At 40.7% G+C, this 24989-nt stretch overlaps 1 protein-coding gene across 1 annotated transcript in view; it reads right to left on the reverse strand.

Moving 5' to 3' along the window:
* Positions 1-10806: 10806 nt before the first annotated feature.
* The window catches only part of STMN2 (stathmin 2), a 38985-nt gene continuing 24802 nt past the window's right edge, over positions 10807-24989 (reverse strand). The window contains exons 3-5 of the mRNA XM_005426753.1: positions 24447-24619; positions 14529-14720; positions 10807-12168 (exon numbers count right to left, since the gene is read on the reverse strand). Of these exons, the coding sequence (XP_005426810.1) occupies positions 12109-12168; positions 14529-14720; positions 24447-24619 (425 nt within the window). The 3' untranslated portion in view covers positions 10807-12108. The remainder of the gene's footprint in view (positions 12169-14528; positions 14721-24446; positions 24620-24989) is intronic.

Consider the following 24989-nt stretch of genomic DNA (forward strand, 5'->3'; position numbering starts at 1 on the left):
AAAGAGGATATAGGTCATGGTGTGTGAATTTTCTTATTTACTCAAGTGAGTCTAAATGTTTCCTTTTTGCAATGACTCAACTATTCAGCTATGGGATTTTGAATGACCTGATTTTGTTTAGTGTCTGATTCAACATTAAATAACTCAGTGGAACAAATTTCTGTTTTTATAAGGGAATATTCACATCAGATCCTTTATTAGCCATGCAAAGATCAAATGAACAGCCATCCCTTTAAAGTGCTATTTGTTATTCTTTTTTCTTTTATGAAGTGTACAGTTAATTTTAAACTTTGTGGTTTTTAAAGTGTGATCAAAATACAATCGCTTAAATTTATATCTGAAAAGATTTTACTTTGAGGATGCATTTATAGTGACTGTTATATCACCATCAATTTTTCTTTAGAATGAGAAAAACCAAGATATTGTTTCATCACCAAAAATTCATTAAATATTCTCTCAGGGATGAAAACATGAACGGCCAAAACAATTAAATGGCATAGTACAGAATAAAATAGAATAGACAATTTCAGCTGGAAGGGACCTACAGTGATCATCTCATGCTGATCACTCGGGGCTCACCAAAAGTTAAGGCATGATTTTAAGGGCATTGTCCAAATCCCTCTTATACCCTGACAAGTTTGGAGCATTGACCACCTCCCTGTGTAGTCTGTTTCAACAGACTGAGGCGTGGTTGACCACTTGGTAAAGAAATGCTTCCAGTGCCCAGTCTAAGTCTACCCTGTTGTCCACTCCCTTTTAAGAATCCATAAAAGAGGTCCTGGCTTAAGTAAATTAAGTAAATCAGATTGTGATTAATGGGAAAGAGAGGGAAATAAACTTATCCATAAGTAATTTTGCAGATCCACAGCTGGTTTTGAGAGGCAAAGTTAATTCTTCATAAAGTAGAACATTTCAGTTTGACAAGTACTGGATTCTGTGCAATTCCTTGTGTGTGACTTAAACAAGTTTCCACAGGTCACTGTTTCAAGAAGTGCACATAAATTGATGAGGTCCTAACACCAAAAATGATGTGTTACCTTGTTATTTGTTACTTTATTCCCTCTTCCAAATCCCAAAGAATGACCTGCATTTGCCGTGAAACACTTCTACCAGCATTTGTGATATCTTATGTCATGATGGACAAAATACATAACATGGGGTAAGCTAAAACATACTTTAGAAACTCTCTGCCTTCTCCTTTATGTATTTTTCTCTACCATGGCCTCTGAGAGTTTTTTTGCCAGAAAATATTAAGCAGTTTCTAGTAAGGAGGGAGTGTCCTTCCTGAAATAGTCAATAGCACTTGAGAATTTAATGGATTCCCATTCTCTCATTCTCATGTGACTGCTGTACCTAATGAAGCCCAGTGCCAAACTCAGAGGATGAGCAGCTTGTAAGGGTACCCAGGGCAGTGGTCTGGGGACTTGGGTCATGAGAGAAGCCCACTTAACTAAGGTAGGTAGCACGTGAGTCATCTGAACTGTGAGGGAGAAGGCAAAATTAGAGAAACTTTAATTTCTGCTTCAAGTGGCTTTGGGTTTAATAATATTTTTAGGAACATTATCTGTGCTTCCAGCAACTTTCCAGAGACAGCTTAAAATCTGTTACTGGTGGTCGAGTATTTGCAGCTGCCTGAATGCAGGACATTTTCACCAGAACCACCCACCCATCTGGCTGGCTTTTGATAAGTATGTGAAAATAATTTAGGATTCCATATGAAGTTGTTGATGCTTTGTAGATTGCATGACTTCAGGGGCATATCATAGCCAGCACCTATGAAGAGATGGAGATAATGATTTATCCAGTACCCTTCCTATGGAAAGTGCCATATTTTTAATGCCATAGTAGACTCCTCACATTTAAATTTAATAAAATATCTACAGTTACTGACAGGGCTACCTCTGTTGATGTGAGCAGCTACCCCATTCAATGCCATGACTACCATGAATATTTGTACTTTTACCCACATATCCACTTGATTTTGTCTTCTAAAACCCTCTTGCTTTATTTATGACCATCTCTAGGCTTTTTCTCAGACATACCCATCAGGATGGTAACATTCATGAGTCTTACCTAATTCTGTGAAAAACTGAAGTTGTTCTGACACTTCTCTAGGCATTTGAGTATGTCAAATGTATAGTCTTTCTTCAAGACCAGTTGCTGAATAAAACTGCAACTCTATCTACTTCCACCTCTTTTTTCAGCCAGTTCTTGTCTGCCTAAGTCTAATGGAGGTAATTTTGTATTTAATTTCTATTTGCTTTCTTTTAAAGACCATTGTGAACATAGTGGTAATTCGGAGAAAAATACAGTCTTAATAGTGATGCAAAGATGCAAAGTCCTATTTTGAACCTTTTTCTTAGTGAGATTATATGCATTGTGAAAAAGCTTTTCTGTGATTTCAGTCAACTATATCTTCTACTACAAGGCTAGCGGGAAGAAAATAAATCATTGTTCACACCAAAATAATGAATAAATCACTGAGCAGTATAAGAAGAAAGATAATTTTTCCCATGTTAGGCAAACCAAGAAAGATTAAGTTTATGGATATGGCTATGCCAGGATTCAATATCGAAGTATTTGTGGTTGATTTTCACTGCTGGAGAGAAAGTGCAATTCCCCTTTCCACAGAAATCAAGATGTTGTTTAGAAAATGGCAGTGTTTCTGTTTTAATAATTCATTTTTCTTACACCTCAGCCCTGCACATCATCCTATGCTGGGCACAGGACTTTAGAGCTCCAAAATGCAGACAGAGTTCTTCCAGTTTCTTCAGGAAACTGAAATAAATTTGGCTGACTTCTTGCTTTTGTCCTGCCTTTAAGCCTACTGGAAAGTAGTCTGAAATGTGATGGAAAGAAAAGGGGATATACAGGTTACACCTATGTGTTCCACAGACCTGGGAAGAAATTATCTTCAGTTTAAAAACCCCTTTCCCTTTTTTTTTTTGCCTGGAAAATCCATAGAAGACTGCAGGTAAAAGAGTATCTGAGTGCAGAGTGGTCCCCCTGTGCTGCAGTACATGAGAAAGGAGCAATTCTCTTTCAGTGCAGGGAATTTTTTCCTCTAAACTAGGAAAGATCTAATTTCTCTCAGAAAGGAGAAAAATGGGGTGATGAAAAAGCAGTTCCTATATTTTATTGGTCCAAATAAGAAGAGGGGATTTTTTCCCAGTATCAAAGCATAGAAAATATCCAGGTTTTCCATAAAATCTGTGAGAGGGCTCCATGCTTGCAGCAGAAAGCAGTAGCCTCTCCGAGTGAGCTGGAGCCTGTGTGGCTGTGCTTCAGCAGCCAAGTCCTTGCTCCCATCATCCTGGGACTCCCAGCCTGGCTGGGGAAGATCCTGGTTTCAAGCTGGCTGAGCTCAGCAGGCTTTGAGCCCAGGCCAGGAGCGTGGGGCTGTCTGAACACACCCTCACACTGTGCTGCAGGTGCCTTGGGCAATGCAGGGACTCTGTGTAGCCAGGACCTCTTGGTGCCTCTGGGAGGATGGAACACGTGATGGCACTGAGGCCAGTTGGTGTGAGCACCCAGGAATGATCCCAGGCTGCCTGGCAGGAATGTGGGAGACTCCCCAGTCCTGCCTGGGATCTGCCAGGCACAGCAGCATCTTGCACAGGCCAAAAGAGAGCCTGTCAATACTGTAAACTCTGCATGGTCCAGAGCTCTGGAAGATGATGTCCAGTTTTGCCTTCAGCTTCGATGCGGAGAAATTCTACACCTTGGATAACCATAAAACTAATGGGAAACAATGAGGAGGAATCTCTCTAATGTCAACATTGTAAATTCCAGCTTGGTTTGCTGATGAGTTGTATCAAAGCTGTGGAGGTGCACTCCCTAGGGAACAGACATGTCTGCATGCCTTCAAAAACTCATCATGAATCCTTCCATAGGAAAAAAAAATACATTTTAAAAACCAGTCCAAGCACCTGATTATTGTGCAAAAGATGAGGGTAAAAATGCACTGCAAAATGCAGAAGTAGCCTCATTTCTACTGTCAGGTCTAACATGGAGCCAACAGCTGGCCAGAGGACAAGCAGATAATGCCCAGAGCTGGTGACCTGCTGTGAGCTGGGGAGCACAGGGCACACACCCCTGCAGTGGTGTCAGTGCTGGACTGCACCTTGGATGGGTTCAGACTGCAGTTCCCAGGATGCCCTGGGACCCTGCTGTCCTGGGTTGAGCTGGGATAGAATTAATTTTCTTCCTAGGAGCTGGTACCAAGCTGTGTTTTCGTGAGAACAGTGAGGTGTTCAGGGTGAGAACAGTGTTGACAATACACTGAAGTTTTGCTGAGCAGTGCTTACTCTAAGTCAAGGACTTTTCAGCTTCTCACACCACACCACTTTGAGGAGGCTGGGAGGCACAAGGAGATAGGGGGGACACAGATGGATCAGCTGACCCCAGCTGCTGACAGGGATATTCCATGCCTTATGACATCATGCTCATTGGTCAGTGCATGGTGAGCAATTGCATTGTGCATCCCTTTTTTGGTGTAGCATTATTGCTATTATTATTATTATTATTACTATTATTATTACCTTCCCATTTCTGTCCTATAAAACTGTCAGCTCACAAATTTTACCTTTTTCTCCTCATTTTTCTCCTCCATCCCATGGTGGGGGGGAATGAGCCAGCAGCTATGTTGTGTTTAGCTGCCTGCTGGATTAAACCTTGACATCCGTGTGGATTGCCTTCTCACAGGACCCCTTCTGAGGTGCCAGGGATTGGGGAAATTCAGAGCAGAAGCAGCATCCCCCAACTTCACCTTTGTCTCCCCCAGCTTGGCTGCTGCTGCCAGTTTGCTGCTGTCTCTCAGTGGCAGCCATCAGCCTCCTCCTTCTCTGTGTTTCCCAGATGACATCTTTTCCTACAGCTCTGCCGCAGGCTCTGCCTGCATGGACAGGCACCCAGGGAGATGCTGGGTGAGTCAGGCTCCCTCCAGCACTGGTTGGGTGTCCTAGGAGCATAGCACAAGGCTGACTGGCCCTTCATGGGGACATCCAAGGTCTGACAGACACTGTTAATCTGAGCACAGGCTGTGTTTTGCAAGCAAGCAGCTGTGCTGCCTCCAGACTCATCCCTGGAGGCAGAAGATGTGCGCTCATCCAGTGCTGCTCCCAGCTCATACCTGTATCAGGAAAACATGCACTCTGTGCAACCAGCTCATGGACAGCTCTTCATCTGCCACTGCACTCCACCATTTATTTCATCATTTAAGTGTAAAACACAGTGCAGGAAGGGATGTTCCACTTTCCTGTGCTGTGAGCATCACCATTTTTCAGCCTGCGTGAAATCTGACTGAGGAGCAGTGATGTTTTCCTGCTTCCATCCAGCACTCAGGAGAGCTGGTTCAGACTTGCTAGGAGCAGGAATCAGCCTCTAAGCTCCAGACTAAGGAATAGATAATCTTAACCTGTTTATTCATATGGCCACCATATCCTTTAGTTTCTTTTAAATGTCTGCCAGTGCTGTATATTTAAGGAAATGTAACAAAAGCAATGAATTTTGCCCAAGGGAAAAGTGTTATCTTTTATGTTTTATATAAACCCAAGCCCATATTTTAGGGTAAATATAGAACATCAGACTCCACATAGCAGGATTTCAGGATTCTGCAGAGGCTGAAAGGCTCTTCAAAATAAAATTTACCATCTGTAGTTGCCTATTAAATAATAAGAGATTGCCATCTTCTGGTCAGAAGCTGTTGTACATGGGGAAATTTGTCAGATTTTGTGAATATGTAGAAATTATTATCTAAATAACTTACTGGAAAGCTGTGTCTGTTAAGAGCTAATGTTTTTAAAATGTATTTTGATAGGGTGAACCTATTTTACAAAGTTTGTTTAAAAATCCATTGCAACTATAATAGCTAAAATAAATTTAAGTTGTAGCTTGGCTGTTTCCCTATATCACACTTGTCTGGGCTATATCTGGGATAATGCCTTTCATGTCTCCATCTTCAAGAGTAGCCCAGGATCTCCTTTTTCTGTGACCCATTTCACCAAAGCCAAACTGCTGCAGCAGGAAGACATTTTCCAGCAGCTTCTTACTGCCTCCCAAAAGAAGGAGAGCATGGCATTATATTGTAGACTTGAAGCAGGCAAATGTTTCCCTAAGTAAATTATCAATTGTCTGCTTTCCTATGGTCTTGGAATAGTAAAAGGAATCTCCATGAATTTCCCAGGAGGAAAGCTAAAAGATCAGATGGCATCAGAGCTTCAGCACAGCGCTGGAATTACGAATGGCTAGAGCACAGGCATTTTATTGTACACGGGAGAACCCTCTAATCCATGGCATAATCCAAGCATTTTCTGGTTCCTGTTCCTCACAGAACTATGGATAACACACACACACACATATATAATGTGGGCTGGATTTTGGGCTCCTCTGTCTTGTGCCCTAGTTCCAAGAATTGGTGTGCGGTTGGAGAAAAAGTTCAGTGTTTTTCAAGGGAGACAGCTTCAAGGATGAGCATGCTCTCTTCTTCACTGGGAGATGAAAACTACTTTTCAAATGTGAGATTTGCTTCACAGTTCATTTATCCCCTAATCTGCTGTTGGTTTCTGATGTAGCTTCTTTTGCCCTTCCTCATACTTCAGACATTGCTTTTATAATTGTCTCAGTCTTTTTTCTGAGCTGGCTTCTGCGCACTGTGTTGCTTTCTAGACATATTTGAAGCTTCAGTAATGCAGGAATTATCATAGTCAGGAGTGCTTCTAATGGTGGAGTTGCAATAATTCTAATTCTGGCTGCTCCATGTTCCACACAAAAAGATCAGTCCTTTCTTTGGACTTAAAGGTATCTGTGATCATTCCTCTCCTGTTCCACAGGAGTTAAACCTGAAAATGTCTGGACTCAGGCTACAGATTTCAAAATCACCATCTACCTTATATAAAGTGTAAACTGTGCAGCAGATGGGATGGATATTCTTCAGAGGAAATCCTTGCAATCAATTTCTGGTGTATTCAGAGATGCTCCCCCTTGTAAACTCTGACCGCTGCATGGCAGTATTGCACCAATGTCACTGTGCTACCAGCCCTGAGGCACAGGGAAAGTTGCCTAAAGTGTCCCAATATTTCCCTGATAATATCCCCTCTGCTGAGTGAATGTCTCCTCTTCCCACCACTGGAATATGCTCAGGACAGGGCATGTGATGCAAGATGGATGTGGGGCCTGCCTGTTCCTGTGCAATCCTTGCTTCTCTCCATCAAAACCTGATGGGAGGGTTTGATTTGACATGATGGGATCTGGCAACAGTGGGATCAGAAAGGTGTTCATGCTGCCCTAATGTGTTACTCCTTCTGGGAGAAGGGTGAGGGGTTCCTCTCTTCTCTGCATAGTTTAGGTGCTGGGAGTAGAACGTTTTCCTGTGCTGATCACAGAGCCCATCTCTCTGACAGGGCTGCTGCATGGCAGTCAGGCAGGCAGCTCTGAGGGTGTGTACAATGCTGCTGTACATCAGCCACATGTTTGGGGATTCTGGAGTGAGGCAATGGGCAAACATTGCTATTTGGCTATAGAAGGGTTAGCATTTTCTTCCAGTATTCAATAACAAAGCAACAAAAAACCCCTCCATGTGACAAGAAGCATTGTGGTATTCACATACTCTTTGAACAGAGAGAGACATAATCCTCTCTCCCAGGATTTTTCCTGAGGAAGGCAGTGAGAAAGCTCAGTGGAGAGAAGAGAAAACAATTCTTATCTCTATTTGCTGCTCCTGTTGTTTGGCACATGTGGAATGTGTTATGGAGATTGTTTACTGAAAGGGATTTGTTAATTGGATTCTGCTGATGGCTGTTTGGATTGATTGACCAATTGGGTTAAAGCTGGGTCCTGACTGTCTGATAAGGGTCATGGGTTTTTCTTCAGTGTAGTATAGTTTAGTGTATAGTATATAATGTAATATAATATAGCTCAATAAAGCAAATTTTCAGCCTTCTGAATCATGGAGTCAGAGCATGTTATTCCCTGGCTGGGGGCACCCTGACCTGATAAAGCATGATAACAAAGGGGAAAGAAAATTGTTTTCAAGTTCTGAACTGGTGGTGGATTTAAACCATACATTCAAATCTCCTGACTCTGGAAATATTTGGAGGTTTTAGCAGGGTTGGTCTCTTCTCCCAGCTAACAAGTGACTGTACAAGAGGAAACAGCCTAAAGTTGTGCCAAGGGAGGTTCAGATTGGATATCAGGAAGGAATTCTTCACAGAAGGGGTAATTAGATATTGGAATAGCCTACCCAGGGATGTGCTGGAGTCCCCATCCTTGGATGTGTTTAAGGAAAGACTGGACATGGACTTAGTGCCATGGTCTAGTTGACATGGTGGTGTTTGGTCATAGGTTAGACTAAATTGTCTTTTCCTACATAAATGATTCTGTGACCCTGTGACTCTGATATTAGGTAAAATTTCTTCAGCAACAGGGTCATCAAGCATTGGAACAGAAGTGGCTGAGTTGCCATTCCTGAAGGTATTTAAAAGATGTGGAGACTTGACACTTTATGGATGTGGTTTAGTGGTGCAGTTGGCAGTGCCAGGTTAATGATGCCAGGACCCAATAATCCAACCTAAATATTCTAGGATTCTTTGAATTGGTTTGACCATAAGTTTTGTGGCTTTGGTAGGACCATAAGAAGTGTGACAGGTTTGAGCCATTCCTGTTTGATTACTCGGCTGTCGCCTCGTGGCAGCTTTGACACAACTGATGAGTTAACCAAGAGGAGATCCCACCTTAACCAGCCTGGAGTGGCAGTCCTTGGATCTGCAGAGGTCAGAGGCCAGAAGTGCCTCTCTAGATGTGCTGCACAGCTCTGCCCTGTTTCTGAGCCATCATACAGCCCAGTGAAAGGAGGAAACATCTGTGCGGTGCAATGCCAGTGCTCCAGCCTCCCTCCTGTCCTGTGGGAGGTCTCAGGCAGTCTGTGGAAAGTGTTCTGCAGCTCAGCAGCAGCTACTCCCAGCTCATGGCATGGGCTTGGGTATCTACAGTTAATCAAAGAAGCCTAATTTTTTTGATCTAAAAGCCCTGAACCCTCTGCTTGCTGTTGAATTAAAAAAGCCTTGTCTTACCCAAATGGTAATACTTTAAAAGCAGGTGTTTTATACTTATATTTTATAACTTTTCAAGGAAATTCTTTATCTGTAGCTACACATGAAGAGACACCCATGGCCACAATGCACTTTTGCTAGCACAATCAGGGAGGAGCTAGAAAGGCAGTAGTAAAGCAAAATATAAGGAAATGTAAAGAAACAGGAGTAAAAGAAGGAAATGGCTATGCTGCAGGTCTCCAGCTATTTCTTTTTGCTATTAGAGATTAAATAGGGAGTGTATTTGCAAACAGGCTTTCAAAGCATAGTTATACATTAATAAAATGAATTGTAAACCCTCCACTGTTCAAAGAGCCAAGTGAGCAGGAGCAGAGCATGATTTGTGACCTGGGGCAGCAGCGCTCCCACTGTCTGGTTCTTCACTCTTTTCCCTGGTGCAGCCTTGGTACCTGTTGAGAAGCACTCACCAGGCCAAGCCCAGTTCTGCGGTAGAGTGAGAGGTGCTGGGGACCATCCCAGTTGGCACTTTGGGTGTGGACACCCTTTTTTGGGGAGGAAGAAAGTTGAACCCCATGGAAGTGATGCAGGTTGCCCTGCTTGGCTCAGCAGCAGAGATTTGTTCTTGGCTTGTTCTCTGAGCAGCCATAGCCAGGAAGACAAACAGGAAAAGGGCTTGAAGTACTTCCAGAATTTGTTAAATCAATGGACAGGGAAAACTGGAAGTGGCTTGCCATTGGGAAATGAAAACAGAATCCACAATCCCTCAAGCTAAGATCATGGGCCTTAAATTTAATTACAATAATGTCCTTTTTTTTTTTTCTTTTTATTTTTTTTTTTTTTACTGGGGCTTAAAGCAATATACAAACTTTATAGGCTTGGCAACATTGAAGCTCATGTCTTCCAGACTCAACATCTGCTATCTGGCTTCCATGCCAGGTTTACTTTGGTAATTTCATGAGAAAGATAAGTAATTTAGCTGCTGTAACAAGTTGGAGTACTCATTTCATTCTGTGGTACTGAGTTCACTGCATATAGAGCTGAGCTCACAGCCTTTCTCCACGTTCAACTTCTGCTGCTTTTTGACTGCAGGCCATCTCAGACAAAATAGTCTGCTAAAATAAAAAACTGACTGTTGCAGACCTGGAGCATAAAGTCCACCTCTCTGAAAGAGCAAGTAAATGATGCGACTTTGATGACTTCAAATAATTAGTTTTGTTTTCTACTAATTCTAGAGATAATTCTTTATCACTTGTCCAGTTCAAAATGGGGTCTTATTCAATTTTACATCTCAGCTCTGTAGCTCAGCGGAAACCCAAGTGATGTTCTTCAATAAATCCTATAAATTAATGTTTTCTACCCTGAAAACCAGTGTGTTAACACCCAGAATCTTGTTGTAATTATTGATGTACATACCCAGAGATAGATTATTTACTTTTCTTTCCCCAAATTCCATTTTTCCCCCAATGTTGAGTCAGGATTGAGAAATGCATGTGCATGTGTATATAGCTAGTTCTTTTTAAATAAACTCAGTGCTAGAGGTCACATTTATAGGCTCAGTTTATATGGTAATCTTTAAAAGCAGCCAGCCTAAGCACTGGAAAATGCATAGCAGGGATTAGTCCCATATTAGCAGAGAAATAGGCTTGGTCTATTAATAATTGTTTAAGTCTCATTTCCATGCTTTTATGACTACATTAGGTTTTTCCCCTTACATGGGCACATGCCAGAGACGTAATGGAGCGAGAGAAGAAACAAGCCCTTTTTCAGTTCACAGAACCCCAATTCTTTATTAATCACAGCTTGCTCACAATGACATACAGGAAAATAGCACTAATGAAGAGTAGAATATGCAGGCAGCAACCTCCAGGGGGGGTAGGGACAACTTCAAAACTGCAGCTATTTTGGGGATGATGTTTGGGTTTGGTGATATTGTACTTGGCACAAGCACCCTGTCTAGTCATTCCTCCTGCTTCAGCCCTCTTGGTCCTAGATGTCGGTCCCTAGGTAGAATTGGCTAACACTGAAGAGTAAAGGTCATGATGAATGGAAGTCAGCAGTGTCATAAAAAAACAATAACAACTGGCTCATGGGTTCCAGGTGAAATACTCGGTAGCCTCTTGTACTATTACGCATGTAATGTGGTAGCATCAGATAAGTATCATAGATCATGGCACCTACAGATAAAGCCACTTGATGCTATCTAGTAGTTGCTCCATCAATAAATTTTCAAGTGGTGAATTAAGCTCACTTTACAATTAGCATTTGTATGGCTGTTTGGCATCATCCAAAACTTGTCATAACTTGATGGTTACAATGTGCCTCTTTTAAATTTGTCTCAAACTGATCTTGCTTGATTTCATTCTGTTGCACAGATGTTTTTGTTGCCTCTCACCTCAAAAAGCAGAAGCAACAAACACGCTACGTGGCGATTCAACCTCAATTGTACAGCACAGTACAGAGCCCTGCAGCATAAGCTGCATTTGAAAAACCATTTTAAGAGCCTTTTGTCTTGGACAGCTGAATGTGAAGTCACAATACCTGTGATCTAGTCACTGTTTCAAGAAAGCTTATAGATGGCAAAGCAGTCTAGGTTATTAGGCAATGATTGGCCTCTAGCACCATAGAACTACTACTGACCTCATGGTGGGTTGGAATGAGAAGTCGCAGGGAATGGAATTAGACACGAGGTGCTTCAAATGAACAGACCCAGCAAATTCAACCGAGTGGAAATAGACAACATCAGAAGCCTGTTACAGGACATGTAAGATTATGAAATAACTTGCATAATGCAATAATTGTATTTTTTAACAAAAATGTAAGTATTTACAAAATAAGATCCAAGTTTTTTAAACATCAAGCAAATCATTCTGCAAAGAGACCGTATTGATTTTGTTTTTATTTTTTTTTGTTTCTTTTTAAAGTTTTTTTATTGAGTTCTTGTTTTTACCTTTTTTTTAAACCACGTCATACATTTCCCATACTTATATCGCATGATCCATAATAATATAGGCAGGGGGAGTTTACTAATGGTGGGGATGGGTCACATCCACCATTGCTGTTTTCAGCCAGACAGTTCCACCTGGAGCTCCTTGTTTCTACGGACCTCTGCAGCATGCCTCTCCTGGAAAACATCAAGAAAAGAAAAACCAAATCTTTTTCTCATTCCACCTGCCCAGGAAGGCTCATGCTGACAACCCGTTTAGGTCTTGCATTTGTGCGAAACTTGCTTCACAGTATAACCATCTTTAAAAGAAGCAACACAGGAGAGGAGTCATCCACCAGACCAGCCTGAGGCACGTTTTGTGTTTGCTTTCTACTCCTGCTCTGGAGCTCAGTCTTTTATCTGATATGGCCTTATAATCCTCAGTGCCTCACAGAGTTTCATTTAAAAGGGCCACATAGAGAGGTGCTGCTTGCAGCATAAAATGCGCCACATGCTCACATTTGCCCTTTGCATTCCTGGATATTAAACTAAATATAGGGAAGGATGAGTGAGGAATTAATTGCCTGCATATTGTATGTTAGTTACTCTGTTATCTGTAGCATTTAGGAACTGTAATAAAGATCCAAGAACTTAGTTTCAATAAGATAAGTCAGTCTGAACATCTCAATAATTTCATTAGTCTGAACACTGAAGCTACCTGTCCTCTTGAGTCATTCTCTGGCTATGATGAAGAATATCATCTATTGCACTAACTTAACCTGTAAATCAGTCCTTGAAAGATCTGTAATACTGAATACTAGATTTATAAGGGATTTGTTGCTTTGTGTTCCTATTAACTGCAGCATACAGAAGTTATCTCTGCAGTAGCTTCTAGACACCAATACCTTGGGGAACCCACATCTCTGTAATTTTAGAAGACTTGGAACAGATATCTCACTTCTTTTTCTGTGTATTAAAAATTCACTTTTGATGTTGGCAAATTATGTTTGTTTTTGATGCTTTGGTGTTGGCAAAACTGTATTTTTTAATTACTGGTCAGTGCAAACGTTTTCAAGTAAGTTACTGTCATCTTTCCTCAGAAGCCTTTCTTGGGTTTTTCATGCATATATGCTATCACATTCAGGGTTTAAGAGTCTGTTAACATTGACCTAGGACAGAGAGGTGCATCAGCTGTCCTTCCCACATCCTTTTGGACCTTGAGGATAACTAATTTGCTTTTCCCTTTGTTTTCATAAGATCTTGGAATTTGTGCCTGCAAATGAAGCTAATGCAAAAATGTCAAGCAATTTGGATATAGTTCTTAAACTCAAGAATTATCCTGTTTGTGTAGTTACTTGTAACATCATCCTTTGGATTCTGTTGTTTCTTTCCTACTCTCAAAGACCTTTGTCTCTATCACAGATGTAGAGGTGCTTATGAAGATCGCCTTGAAAACCTCTGAGAGCTATTTTCTTTAGCCAAATTGCTATTGAAATAGTATATCAGAGTATATTAGAAAGTTCATTACTGGGAGAAACAAGTGATCACTCATGCAGAACTAATTAATTTTTTCTTAACACTTCTAAATCTTTATTTGCATGTCTCTCTCCCTTGTGTGGAAGGTCTTTTCTTTGGAGAAGGGCATACTTCATCCTGCATCTAGGGTTTGTGATTCCCTGTTTCCTCTGGCTGTACCAAAGATCTCCATAGGAAAATTTACTCTCTTCCTTGCAAGACTTGTGGAAAGACAGACCTCTTTTGCTGTATATGAAAGAATTTTTTCCCCATAATTTTTCATCTTTCTCCTCTGAGAAACCAAGAATTACAGAATAGGGCAGTTGTTTGATTTGATCAGTGACTTTTCTTAGAAGCTAAAATCTAAACACAAGTGACTTTTCATTTGTTCCCAGATCTTCTTAAAAGCTAGAAAACCAGCCTTTCTCTAGAGACAGTCCAGCAAAGGGCCATGAGGATTAAGGAACATCTCTCAGTCTCTGCTATGAGGAAAGGCTGACAGAGCTGGATTGTTCAGTTTGGAGACAGCTCAGGGGGATCTTACAAATATCTATGAATACCTGAATGAAAGGAACACAGAGCCAGGATCTTTTCAGTGGTGCCCAGTGACATGATCAGGGGCAATGGGCAAAAACTAAAACCCATGAGGTTTCCTCTGAACATCAGGGAACACTTTCGCATTGTGAGGTGACTGAGCACTGGCACAGGTTGCCCAGAGTGGAATTGGAGTCTTCATTCTTGGAGATATTAAAAAGCCACCTGGACATGGCCCTGGGCAACTGGTTCTATGTGGCCCCCCTTGAGCCCAGAGTTGGATCAGATGCTCTCCAGAGGGCCCTTCCAACCTCAACCATCCTGTGATTGTGTGACTGTACACTTCAGTCCTTTTTCAGAGTGTGTGGGGGTTTAGACAGGCATCCGTAGCTCTGACTTAAAAATAGCTCAAGTGTAGCAGCTGAGATAAGGACTGTGCACACCAACTCTACAAAATATTGATCAGCTTTTCCTCTCTAGTCTAAGGTGAGGAGTGATGGTGTGGTTACCTTCTCTTGGAGGCGTTCAATAAGAGCAGCTAAATTAGCTTCACGGTTTTCTTTGATCTGTTCCATTTTCAGTATCAGCTTTTCCTCTGCCATTTTGCTGAAGTTATTGTTCTCCTCCAAAGCTTTTTGAAGCACTTCTCGCTCATGTTCTCTCTTCTCTGCCAGATGTTTCAGCACCTGGGCCTCCTGGGACTGGAAACAGAGACACAGGCTGAGAAGAAATACTCGTGTGGAGCAAAGCATGTTGCTGGGGAGCACAGTACCTTGCCATAGGGCAACAATTCCCTGTGTGTGGAAACTGTGTAAAGTTTGCTGCTTTGTTTAGAAAGGTCATTTGTGACTGAACCAGGTTAGCCTTAGGTTTAGAACCACTGGCTGAATGTGGGGTACACGCCTGAGGCAGCAGCAGAGAAACGTCCAAAGCGCTTCTGTTAACAAGAAATGCTGCTGTGCTGCTGCCCTGGCTCGCCTGCATTGCTGCAGTGGTTGCTCAACCTCTGACAGCTGCAGTCTCTTAGCTACAGGCCTTTTATCTTTAGAGACAGGGACCTGGGGTTGAAGAAATGTAGAGTAAAAAGGAGATTACTGATGCAGGACAGGTGCAATTTTCACCCAGGTTGGACTCTTCTTTAATGTGCTTGAATAGTTAATAACAGGCTTGGAAGTTTATTGAACTGAAAGACAGGCAGTATCAATTCAGACAATGTTTCTTCCTATTACATTTATATTCAGATTAATCTCACTGATTAGGAAGAGAAAAAAAGTATTTTATTGCATAGAAAATATAAAAAAATTTTAGTTAAAAGTTTTTATTTTTCAAGGAAGATGAAAACTGCAAGTAGGAATTAAATAGATGCAGTCTATGCTTAATATTGTATTCTTCCTTGTAAACTCACTTCTCAGAAGCATAAGCTTTGTTATGTATATTCAATCTAATTTCCAACCGGAAACCACTAATCCTAGGAAAGAAGCCAAAAAGTTTCAGCATTGGGCCCATTCTCCAGGCAAGTCTAGTTGAAAAGGCAATTATTTGGAAAAGATGAACAACATCATATGCTTTTGGATAAAATATATGAGAGGCAGCATGAGGAGAAACAGAAAAACAGAGAATGAAATAGGGCACTGGGAGGCTAAATGTGTATTTCAGTGCTGATCCCAAGGCACTGGTACCATTGTGATCCATAAAAATGAGTTAGTTTATGGCCTAAATTAAGGGATTTAACCATTAATTACAATTCGTGGTAATGAAACCTTTTAAATTCTATCATGTGGCTTTAAATGGACTGAAAAAGGCTGCAATTTTATATGAGCAAGACTCAACTAGGAGAAAACAAATATTTTAATGAAAGTAAGATATGCATAGAACAAAATGCACTGACAGGGCAAATAAAGGGGATTCTAGAAAAGGCTGCAAAGGCAAGGCAGAACATCTTGCAGCAAGATGTTGCAGTAAAACACATCTGGATTTGAAAGGCTGTAATGGCTTGCTTGAGATGACAGGAGAGAGCCACTTCCATCCATCCTTATCACTTAATGAGTTTCACCTCTGGCCTGGCTGCAGGTACAGGCTCATGTCTCCATTTCCCAAACTGATCTCTGGAGCACCTGCTGGCAGGAATGGTCTCCTGGAAAGGCTGGTACCTCCCTGAGACTCTTCCTGGCTCCTCTCTCCCTTACAGCATATGCTGAAGTATACAGAGTAATAGAGCAAGCATTTTTCATGTCTCTGACTCTGCTGTGCCAGATGAAAGATGTTGCAAATGGGAACAAACCCCCTCAGATAGATGAAGCCAAAAGCAGAGGGAATTTCACTGGTGGAATATAGAAGAAGGATGAGCCAAAGACAAGTAGAGCTAGGCAAAGAAGGAATTTTGTAGAGCAAATAAAAAGCCATAAAAGCCCCATAAGTTTAATAAAAATATCAATATATTTAATAATAATATAATAAAAGTAGTTTGAAACAAGGTGTTTGATTTCAGATACTTAGCGTTTAACAGTTCTTAACTGTAGATTAATTTACTAAGTAAAAAAATTATTTTAAGAGATGTGATGCAATGTAAACCTGAAATAATTAAATATTTTCATCTCTCTTTCCCACTTGTGGACAAACCTGAGTGGCCCAGTTTGACTCGTGCTTCTAAAGTTATTCTGCATTTTCTGTTTAATTTACTACTCAACAGCAATCTCTCATCTCCTTCTGGAAAAGTTATGATCATTAAATTTTGTTTGCTGATATGAGCTTTGTGAACCCTTTGCTTAAATGATCTAAAAGTAATGGATAATCTGGGAATGCATTTCTCTTCCTATTGGGAGTCTGAATAGAAGAGACACCATTAGAGTAATTGTAATGTCCTTTCCCATGAAACATTGCAGAAGTGACTTGTTAATTGAAATGAAATATTGAAATAAATGAAAGGCTAACATTTCATAGTGTTTACATATGCATATATAATGTGTTATAAAATCTGACCTCTTCAGATTTGGAAAACAGTTTTCAAGGACAGCCATGCACTAATAAAAAGCAAGATTTGGACTATGCATGTAGGAAGCATTTTTTAAAAGAGCATTTGCTTTCAATGGAGGCAGCAAAATGCCTTTGAGATTTTGAGGCACTTGCCCATTTTTAAAGATTTATTTTCTTCATTCAAACCATTTGCCTTCTAGAAAGACTTTTTATCATAAATCCTGGAGAACAGTGAAAAATTAGGGCTTCATATCAAGGTACATGCATTTCTGGATGCTGTGCTGGCAGACAGTACATTCAAAAGTAATTTGTCCTATAATTCATGATAATGAAGAAAATCCTTATCCTCTAATTCAGTATTTACTGGATGCAAATTGGGTTGGCACCAGAAAGAGACTGCTTGAAAGCTGAACCAGGCCTCAGGAAGTGACTGCAAACCCCTAATGTGATTTTCCTGTACAATATGTCTTTAAGGGAACATTGTGACGAATTTTGAGACAGGAAAATCACTGGGACTGGTTCAAAATAAAGGAACCCCCCCCTCCTTGCCATGAAACATCCACAGGGTAGAATGCCATTCAGACTGATGTCCCTTCTCTAATGGCCTTGTACCCCAGCTGTCAGTCTGCTGTTTCCCTGGTGCTCAGAGCGTTCTGAAATCCCCTTATGACAATTCTGGAAGGCGCCTGCTATGTGTTTGTACTGGATTGTCACATTATTTTCTGTTTCCAGCCCATTTGGCAAAAGAACTTGGCCACCCTGTCTGTTCAAAGTCTACTACACATCCAGAAATGGGTAAATGAATGACCATGGATACCCAGGGGATCTGGGATTAATAGACTCCCTTTGTTGTTTGTCTTGGCTTTTAAATGGCTGTGTTTGGACTCACACAGCTCCACAATGATGCAGGATTCCAACATACATAGGAGGTTTTTATTTCAAGTTTATTTTCAACACTGTTTGAAGTGCTGGAAGGGATATTTTCAAATTTTTGATAGTTCTAACACAGTTGTATACTGCTTATGGTGTTTCTTACACAGATGTGGTGAGAAAATGAAAAACAAAAGGCTGTAAACAAGATAAAATATAAGGAAAACTAAAAAGGAGAGAGAAATATGAAATGGTGGAGCAAAAAAGCAATATTCAAGGGGGAATATTCAGAATACTTCTTAAATATAACAAGACATAACCAATGCAGCTCCAGCTGCAGCATCTAGTGTTACATCATAGAATCAAAGCATCGTAGACTGTCTTGGACTGGAATGGACCTTAAAGATCATCCAGTTCTAACCCCCTGCCATAGGCAGGTACATCTTCCTCTAGACCAGGTTGTGCAAAGCCCCATCCAACCTCATGTGGGGCACTTCGAGGGATGGGGCACCCACAGCTTCTCTGAGCAACCTGTGTCACTGCCTCACTCCCCCACATTAAAGAACTTTCTCCTACCATCTAATCTATATCTCCCCTCTTTTAGTTTAAAACCATTCTTCCTTGTTCTATCACTATCTGTGCTTGGAAAAAATCACTTCCCCTCCATTTTACAAGCCTCCTTAAGGTACTAAAAGGCCACACAATAATGTGGAGAAACAAAAATATTTACTTGTTTATAATTCAATATGGAGGAATAAAAATATTGGAGAATATTCCTGGCACAGATACCTTTGCTCCAAGAAACATACTGATGCGCTAAAAGTGCAGGCAAACTCCTGTGATGTTCATGTCATATTTATTTAATGGATCATGTGCATCTTCACTTTTCAGAGATGAGTGGTTCAAAAGAAAATCCACATCTGTTACCTAGCTGGCCAGAAATAGATGCAGACTACTAACCACTCACTTCATGAGCAAAATTAGTTATGGAAACTGGTTTTGGAGATACACTGTTAAACTATTACTCACATGAAGGAAATTCCCCTTATCTGAGTAAGAGCTGCTTTATCTTCTCACATCTATCTTTATTTGACAGATATATCCAAATATTGAAGTAATTGATACGCAGATAAAATTAATCCTTTATTGCTCTTAAATAAGAAATGGGTTCAGACAACTGCCTTTAAGCTGGAAATTTCAGCTGGAATGCATTCAACCTCAGATACCAGTACCTTTAGTTACTAGGGTGTCTGAGTGCTCCTCTTTCACAACACATTTGTTCACTGACTTTTTTTTTTTTTAATAATGCAGTTGTTCAGAAGAAGCTGCAGTAATGTTGGTGTTCCTCAATACACTGTGTATCTGAGAGATACTATTAATGGACAGATTGTGAAGGCAGGAGGAAAGGCTCCTACTGCAATGTAAATGCCAAGGTGAAGCCTTGGCATGGTGACTTGAAGTACTGATGTTTCCAGGGGAAGGAACAGAGGCTGGGATTTTTCCATGTAAAAGCATGGGAATGGTCTCAAATTAGACTTCGCTCAAGAAATACCCATTTGGCAGGAGAGTCAGAGACTCAGAGACATGTGATCTGTAACTATGGGTAAAGCTCTGCTTCTAGTGAAGCTAGATAATGAAAAATTTTGCTTAAATTTAGGTGGGGATTTCTTTTTTCAATTAATTTTTGTACAGTCTGCCAAACAACCATTGGGATGTGGAGTAAAAAAAAAAAAGCCCATCCATGTTGTGATTCAAGAAAACTTTCTCTTCCTCAGCTGGCACAAAATTGCTGCTCTCATGGTTTGACCTGTGGGGGTGAACAAGGCATGTTGGGGGCACGCAAGAAGTACCACCTGTGCCTCTGCCCTCATGGTCTGCTGCAGTTTGAGGCCTGGCATTATGAAGTTAATGAAGATCAATGTCAAACTGTCGTATTGTTGTTCATTAGTGGCAGAGCCCATGGCAGAGTGGGGAGAGAATGTTTGCCAGCATTGGGATGTATGCTCATGGCTCCATGTGCTCCGAGACGGACCCTGGTGCCTAACACCAAATCCTCTCCTTGTTGGTAGCAAACATCTTCCTACAGACCCACATTCCATAGGTTAATGTGCGGTTTTGGATGAGGAACTATGAAGTTTCTTGGAATTTTTGCTATCTTTGGTTACTTAGGAGTGAACCACTGTGTATCGACCCACTATGGTGTAAATCAAAATGTGACAGAAACATCTGTTTCTGGTGCTGATTACACCTATTACTGGGACTTTTACATGGAAAAATGCTTCATGCTGAGTTACTTCTCCACAGAAGCACAGCTGAGGGCCAGCAGCAATAGAAAGGGAGATCAAGAGGTGGGAAAGACAGGAGACATATGTCTCAGGCACTGCCTGCCCTCATTCCCATTCTTCTCACCTTAAAATTTGGTGGGAAAGGGCAACAGAAATGAGATGGAAGAAGAAAGGTTGACTTTTGACAGGGAAGGAGCACATCCCTTCTCTGCCTGTCTCCTGGAGCAGCAGTTCCATAGGTGCCATGCAATGTCCAGGGAGGAAGATCTGTCCCCAGCTCTGCTGCCATTCCTGCCTTCCCCCAGCAGCCTCCAGAGCAGTAAACATGGTTGGAAAAGCAGAGATGGGTTAAGAACACCAAGAGCCCCCTCTGGGCAGGTGTGGGGCTGGCTCAAAGGGGCAGTGGGTTGGATGCTGAAGCCCAGCACTGAGTGTGGTCCTGATGCTGGCAGAGGTGCCCTGGGCTGGCTGCTGCTGTGGGGAGCACAGTGAGCCTGGCCCAGACCAGGGATAGCAGGCTTGTCTTGTGGCATTTCATTGCAACAGCATTGAAAACCCAGGAAGCTGGAAGTCTATATCCAAAAGCATGAAAGTAAAAAAAAAATATGACTGTTTTCCTGCATTCCTTGTCACACTAAGCTCTAGGGATAAGCTTGGTTCAGTTTCATCCCAATACAAAGCCATTAAAAGGATTTAATTACATACAATTTCTCTTCTATAATACAAAGCCTAGAAAAAATGCACATCCCTTTAGTGTTCCTTTTTTATGCTACTAAGTAAATTGAACATAGACAATAAAAACAAATAATTTGATATATGCCCCTTGAAGTCTGTACACCACTAATAATAACAGCTGAACATTCAAGGTCAATGGGTAAAAATTGATAAATGTTAAATATCTGTAAGGAAAACTTCTGCTGCACACAATGTCACAGTGCTCTAATTTCTTAACTGAGAAGGATGAAAAGATCTGTCTGATTATCCACCAAGGTAGAAAAATATAGCACACATATGCAAAAAAAAAAAAAGACATGCTGTAAAGAGGATTCTATAAATGGAAAGGACTAATCTGTAACTAGCCCAAATGGGCTTTGCTGTGTAATGCAAAAAATAAAAAATGCCTCAGGTGAAACTCTCTGAGAGTATGAGGTCATGGCTATCAGGTGAGGTAGAGAAAACAGGGGAGAAAAGGAAAGGAGCCCGGTAAAAGCTTACAAGGAAATAAACAAGAATGACAGACTGGAGAAAGCCTAAGCAGGAGACTGCTGAAGTGCGTGTATTGCTCTAGATGGTCTCATGAGTTCGAAAATTTATTAATGAACACTGCCTAATTAACAGAGCAGAACCTAATTCCTAAGCAGCGTAAAATTCGTTAGCAACTTGTTTTCCAAAAAGGCAATTCTCATCCATTAGTTATACTTGATTTGAGTTAAAATCATGCTGGAAGGACACGCCTGACAGCTTTGTACATAGATTGAAAAGTATGATAACAACAGCCATGCTGGCTTTTGGAAAAGTCTGCCTGGTTTGTCTAGCAGCAGAAAGTGGAAGAAGATGCTGAGGGAAACTCTAGATGAAGTTGGGCAAGTATCTCTAGCTTTCATCAGTCAGCAAGTTCCATATTTCCTGAGTCACAAGTTCCATTCACATAATAATTTCCTACAAGGTAGTTCTCTATCAATTTTGCTATTATATTTTTGAACTAAATAACATTTTAATAACCTCTAAACAGTCTGTGATAACAAATATATCTTAAATAAACAATACATGAAAATAAAATTCCTTTTTGAAATTTCTGTCTGATGATTTCTTTGAATGCTTTGTCCCCTCTGGATTGTGTGAAATAGAATATAATTGTTCCTATTCATCTTCTCATTACCATTCATGACTTTGGAGACTCCTATTTTATCTTTCTTCTGTTGTCTCTTTCCAATCTGAAAAGTGGACTGTTTAATTTATCTTCTTATGGAAGATTTTCTGTTCCTCTAATTGCTTTTTTTATCCTCCTTTGCACTATGCTTTTTTTGGGCAAAAATGAAGTCAATAGCTAATATGCAAGAACACCAGGGATTTTAACAGGGATGTAAAGAAACATTTTGCTCTGTTCTTTGTTCCTTTCCCAGACATTTCTGCTGCAATGCTAATATGGAGGATCTTGTCTATTAAAATAACTCAGTTATATGTTCATTCAAAATGAATATAGTATCAAGGGGAAGAAATGGCAGGTGTCTCTATTGCTATTATTGATTGCCAATCTATTGCATGATGAGTTTTTAGGAAGAAATGAACAGTAATGAAATCAATGGAATGAAATCTCTGAAACATTCAATTTGTAATTTCCACCAAGTATATGCATAATATCAGGCCTTTTATTGCTGTCACTTCCTTCTGTGTCTGTATCTCTACTCGAGCATTTGTACTCAGAACACAGGAACTTCACAGACTGAATTTTTGGGGAATATCATAACTTGGATGAGTGAGAGCTCACCCCTCTCAGCAGGTGCTAGTGCAAATGGAAATTCCTTGGATACACAGTCATGTCCTCCTACTGAAATGAATGCTCTGGCAGAAATATTTGTTTGAAAAAGCGATAGTGCTAATGAGTGTGTGCTGGAACCACAGAGTCATTGTTAGCAAGCCAGCAAAAATGACAGAAGTAGCAACACTGCAGTTACCATCTAGATGAATTGTTCAAATTAGTGAGGTCCAGAATAGTCAGGTTTCACTGCAAATCCAAACTAAGTGGCAGGTTTTAAAGCCCTGTCAGTAATCCAGATCTACTGACTGCAGCAGACATGTAAAAAACCACATCCCAGAGTAATCATTCCCTTGAGGTTCTTGGCAGTGACCCTGATCTGTTCTGACAGGAATGAAAGAGAATGGAATTGCCTTTCCTGGTTATCTGTGGCACAGATGCTGTACCTGAACTTCTTTATACGTTTTTGATGACATCAGGAAAAGTTGTGTTAACAGCAGTTTTAGCAAGAAATCACATTGTTTAAAAGATAAAAAAAAAAGGCTTAAGAGACATATAAGCCTGTTTTATTTTCAGAAACCCTCTATGAGGGACTCCATGGGCAGGTAGAAGGGGTTTCTAATGCCTATTTAACTGTGCAAGCTGATTTGCCACAAAAGAACATTGATCTCCTGGGTGAAGGACACAGAATGCCCTAAGATCCTAAAGCTTCTGTGGCTCTCCTTTTGTTCATCATCAAAAAGAGACATTAATTAACCAGGACAATATAGTACCAATTTTAATTTTTCTGTGGTCATTGCAGCCAGTCGTGACTTTTCTGAAATGGTGCAACACAGCACAAATGCTGTGTGCATAAAGAACACTGAAAATTTCCAGACTGGCAATTCAGGCTGGTTATGGTAGGTGTCTCATTGTCATCTTCTGACTTGTCTGATCTGGAGTTTGTCTTTTTCTCTTTGTGAAAAGTAAAAAGAAAAAGCAGCCTGATTTAGCTCTGACTTAGAAAAAAGGAAGACCTCTTCAACACATCAGTCATGATGAAAGGCAAATAAGTCTTAATGGGTATTTTCAGCTGCCTTTGTGCCAACCTTTGTGAAAAAGGTGTATCAACTCTTCCAAATGCCATGTGACAAATGTAGTGATTATGAAACAGAGCTTTACCATTATGGGTAGGATCATAAAGAGGGGAAGACTTAGTCTGTGCAAAACCCTAGAAAGCCAATTTCCATCACTACTGAAACTGCTAGAAATGCCCCTTAGCATCTGTGCCATTCTAGTGTCTTCATTCAAGTTTGTGTGAATGATCCCAAACTCACTCTACTCAGGGTGTTTCTCTATATTGCATAAATAAGACATTTTAGCTGCCTTATGTAGACCCTGTGAATAATTTCCACAGACACTATGAGGAGTCAAGATTTGGTAGCACTGAGAGCATCTGCTTGAACTGCAGATCTATCTCTTAAACTCAGACACAATAACTGCACTGGTTTTGAGCAACTATTACAGATGCCCTGAATGAAGCATTAGTTATGCTCACATTGTAAGCAAGTGCATTTGAGCCCGCTTGGCCCCTGTCTGAAGCTAGCTCTATTTTGTGATGCATGCTTCCCCAGCATTGAAACCAGTGAGGCTTGCTTGCAAGCTGCTGAAAGACAATGAACTCATTCATTTCTATAAACATATTGATGGTTTTTGTCCATGCAGACTACCAGGAATCAGTGATGGCAATGGAAAAACACACAAACAGACAGGAAACTTGACTGCTATTCTGTACACTAAATCATGTCTAATTACTAGCATTTTTTTTTTTTAAGGAAAGATACCTTTCTCCTCTCCTCTGCAGCCTCCAGCTTTTTCTGGATCTCCTCAAGAGAGAGTTCTTTCTTCTTTGGAGAAGCTAAAGTCCGTGGTGCTTCTGAGACTGGAGATGGTGGCTTTAGGATCAGTTCAAAGGCCTGGCCTGAGGCACGTTTGTTGATTTGTTTCACTTCCATGTCTGCACAATAAGGCAGGAAATTATAAGTCCTTAATACACCAGCAGTATTCAGGAGAGAAGCAGCACTGATATCAGAGTAGGATCAGAAGCACAGACAAATGATTTAGCACCTTTGCCTTGGGCATTTTAAATGCAATGGCAGATTATGGGCTGAAAACTGTTCTCAGTAGTACATTCCATTTTATTTGTAATTGCTTAATTATACCTTAATCTCATAAAGATAAAAATTTACAGCAATTTTGGATGCTTATTGGGGTTCTGTGCCATTTCAAACCCCCTGCAAGCAATGCCCAAGCTGGTTAGTTTTTTAGGCATCCTTTCATCTTTTCTTCATTTTCTTGGGAATTATGCCAGCTATGAAGAACAGTCA

Source organism: Geospiza fortis, unplaced genomic scaffold (assembly GCF_000277835.1).
Source record: "Geospiza fortis unplaced genomic scaffold, GeoFor_1.0 scaffold25, whole genome shotgun sequence".
Classification (NCBI taxonomy): domain Eukaryota; kingdom Metazoa; phylum Chordata; class Aves; order Passeriformes; family Thraupidae; genus Geospiza; species Geospiza fortis.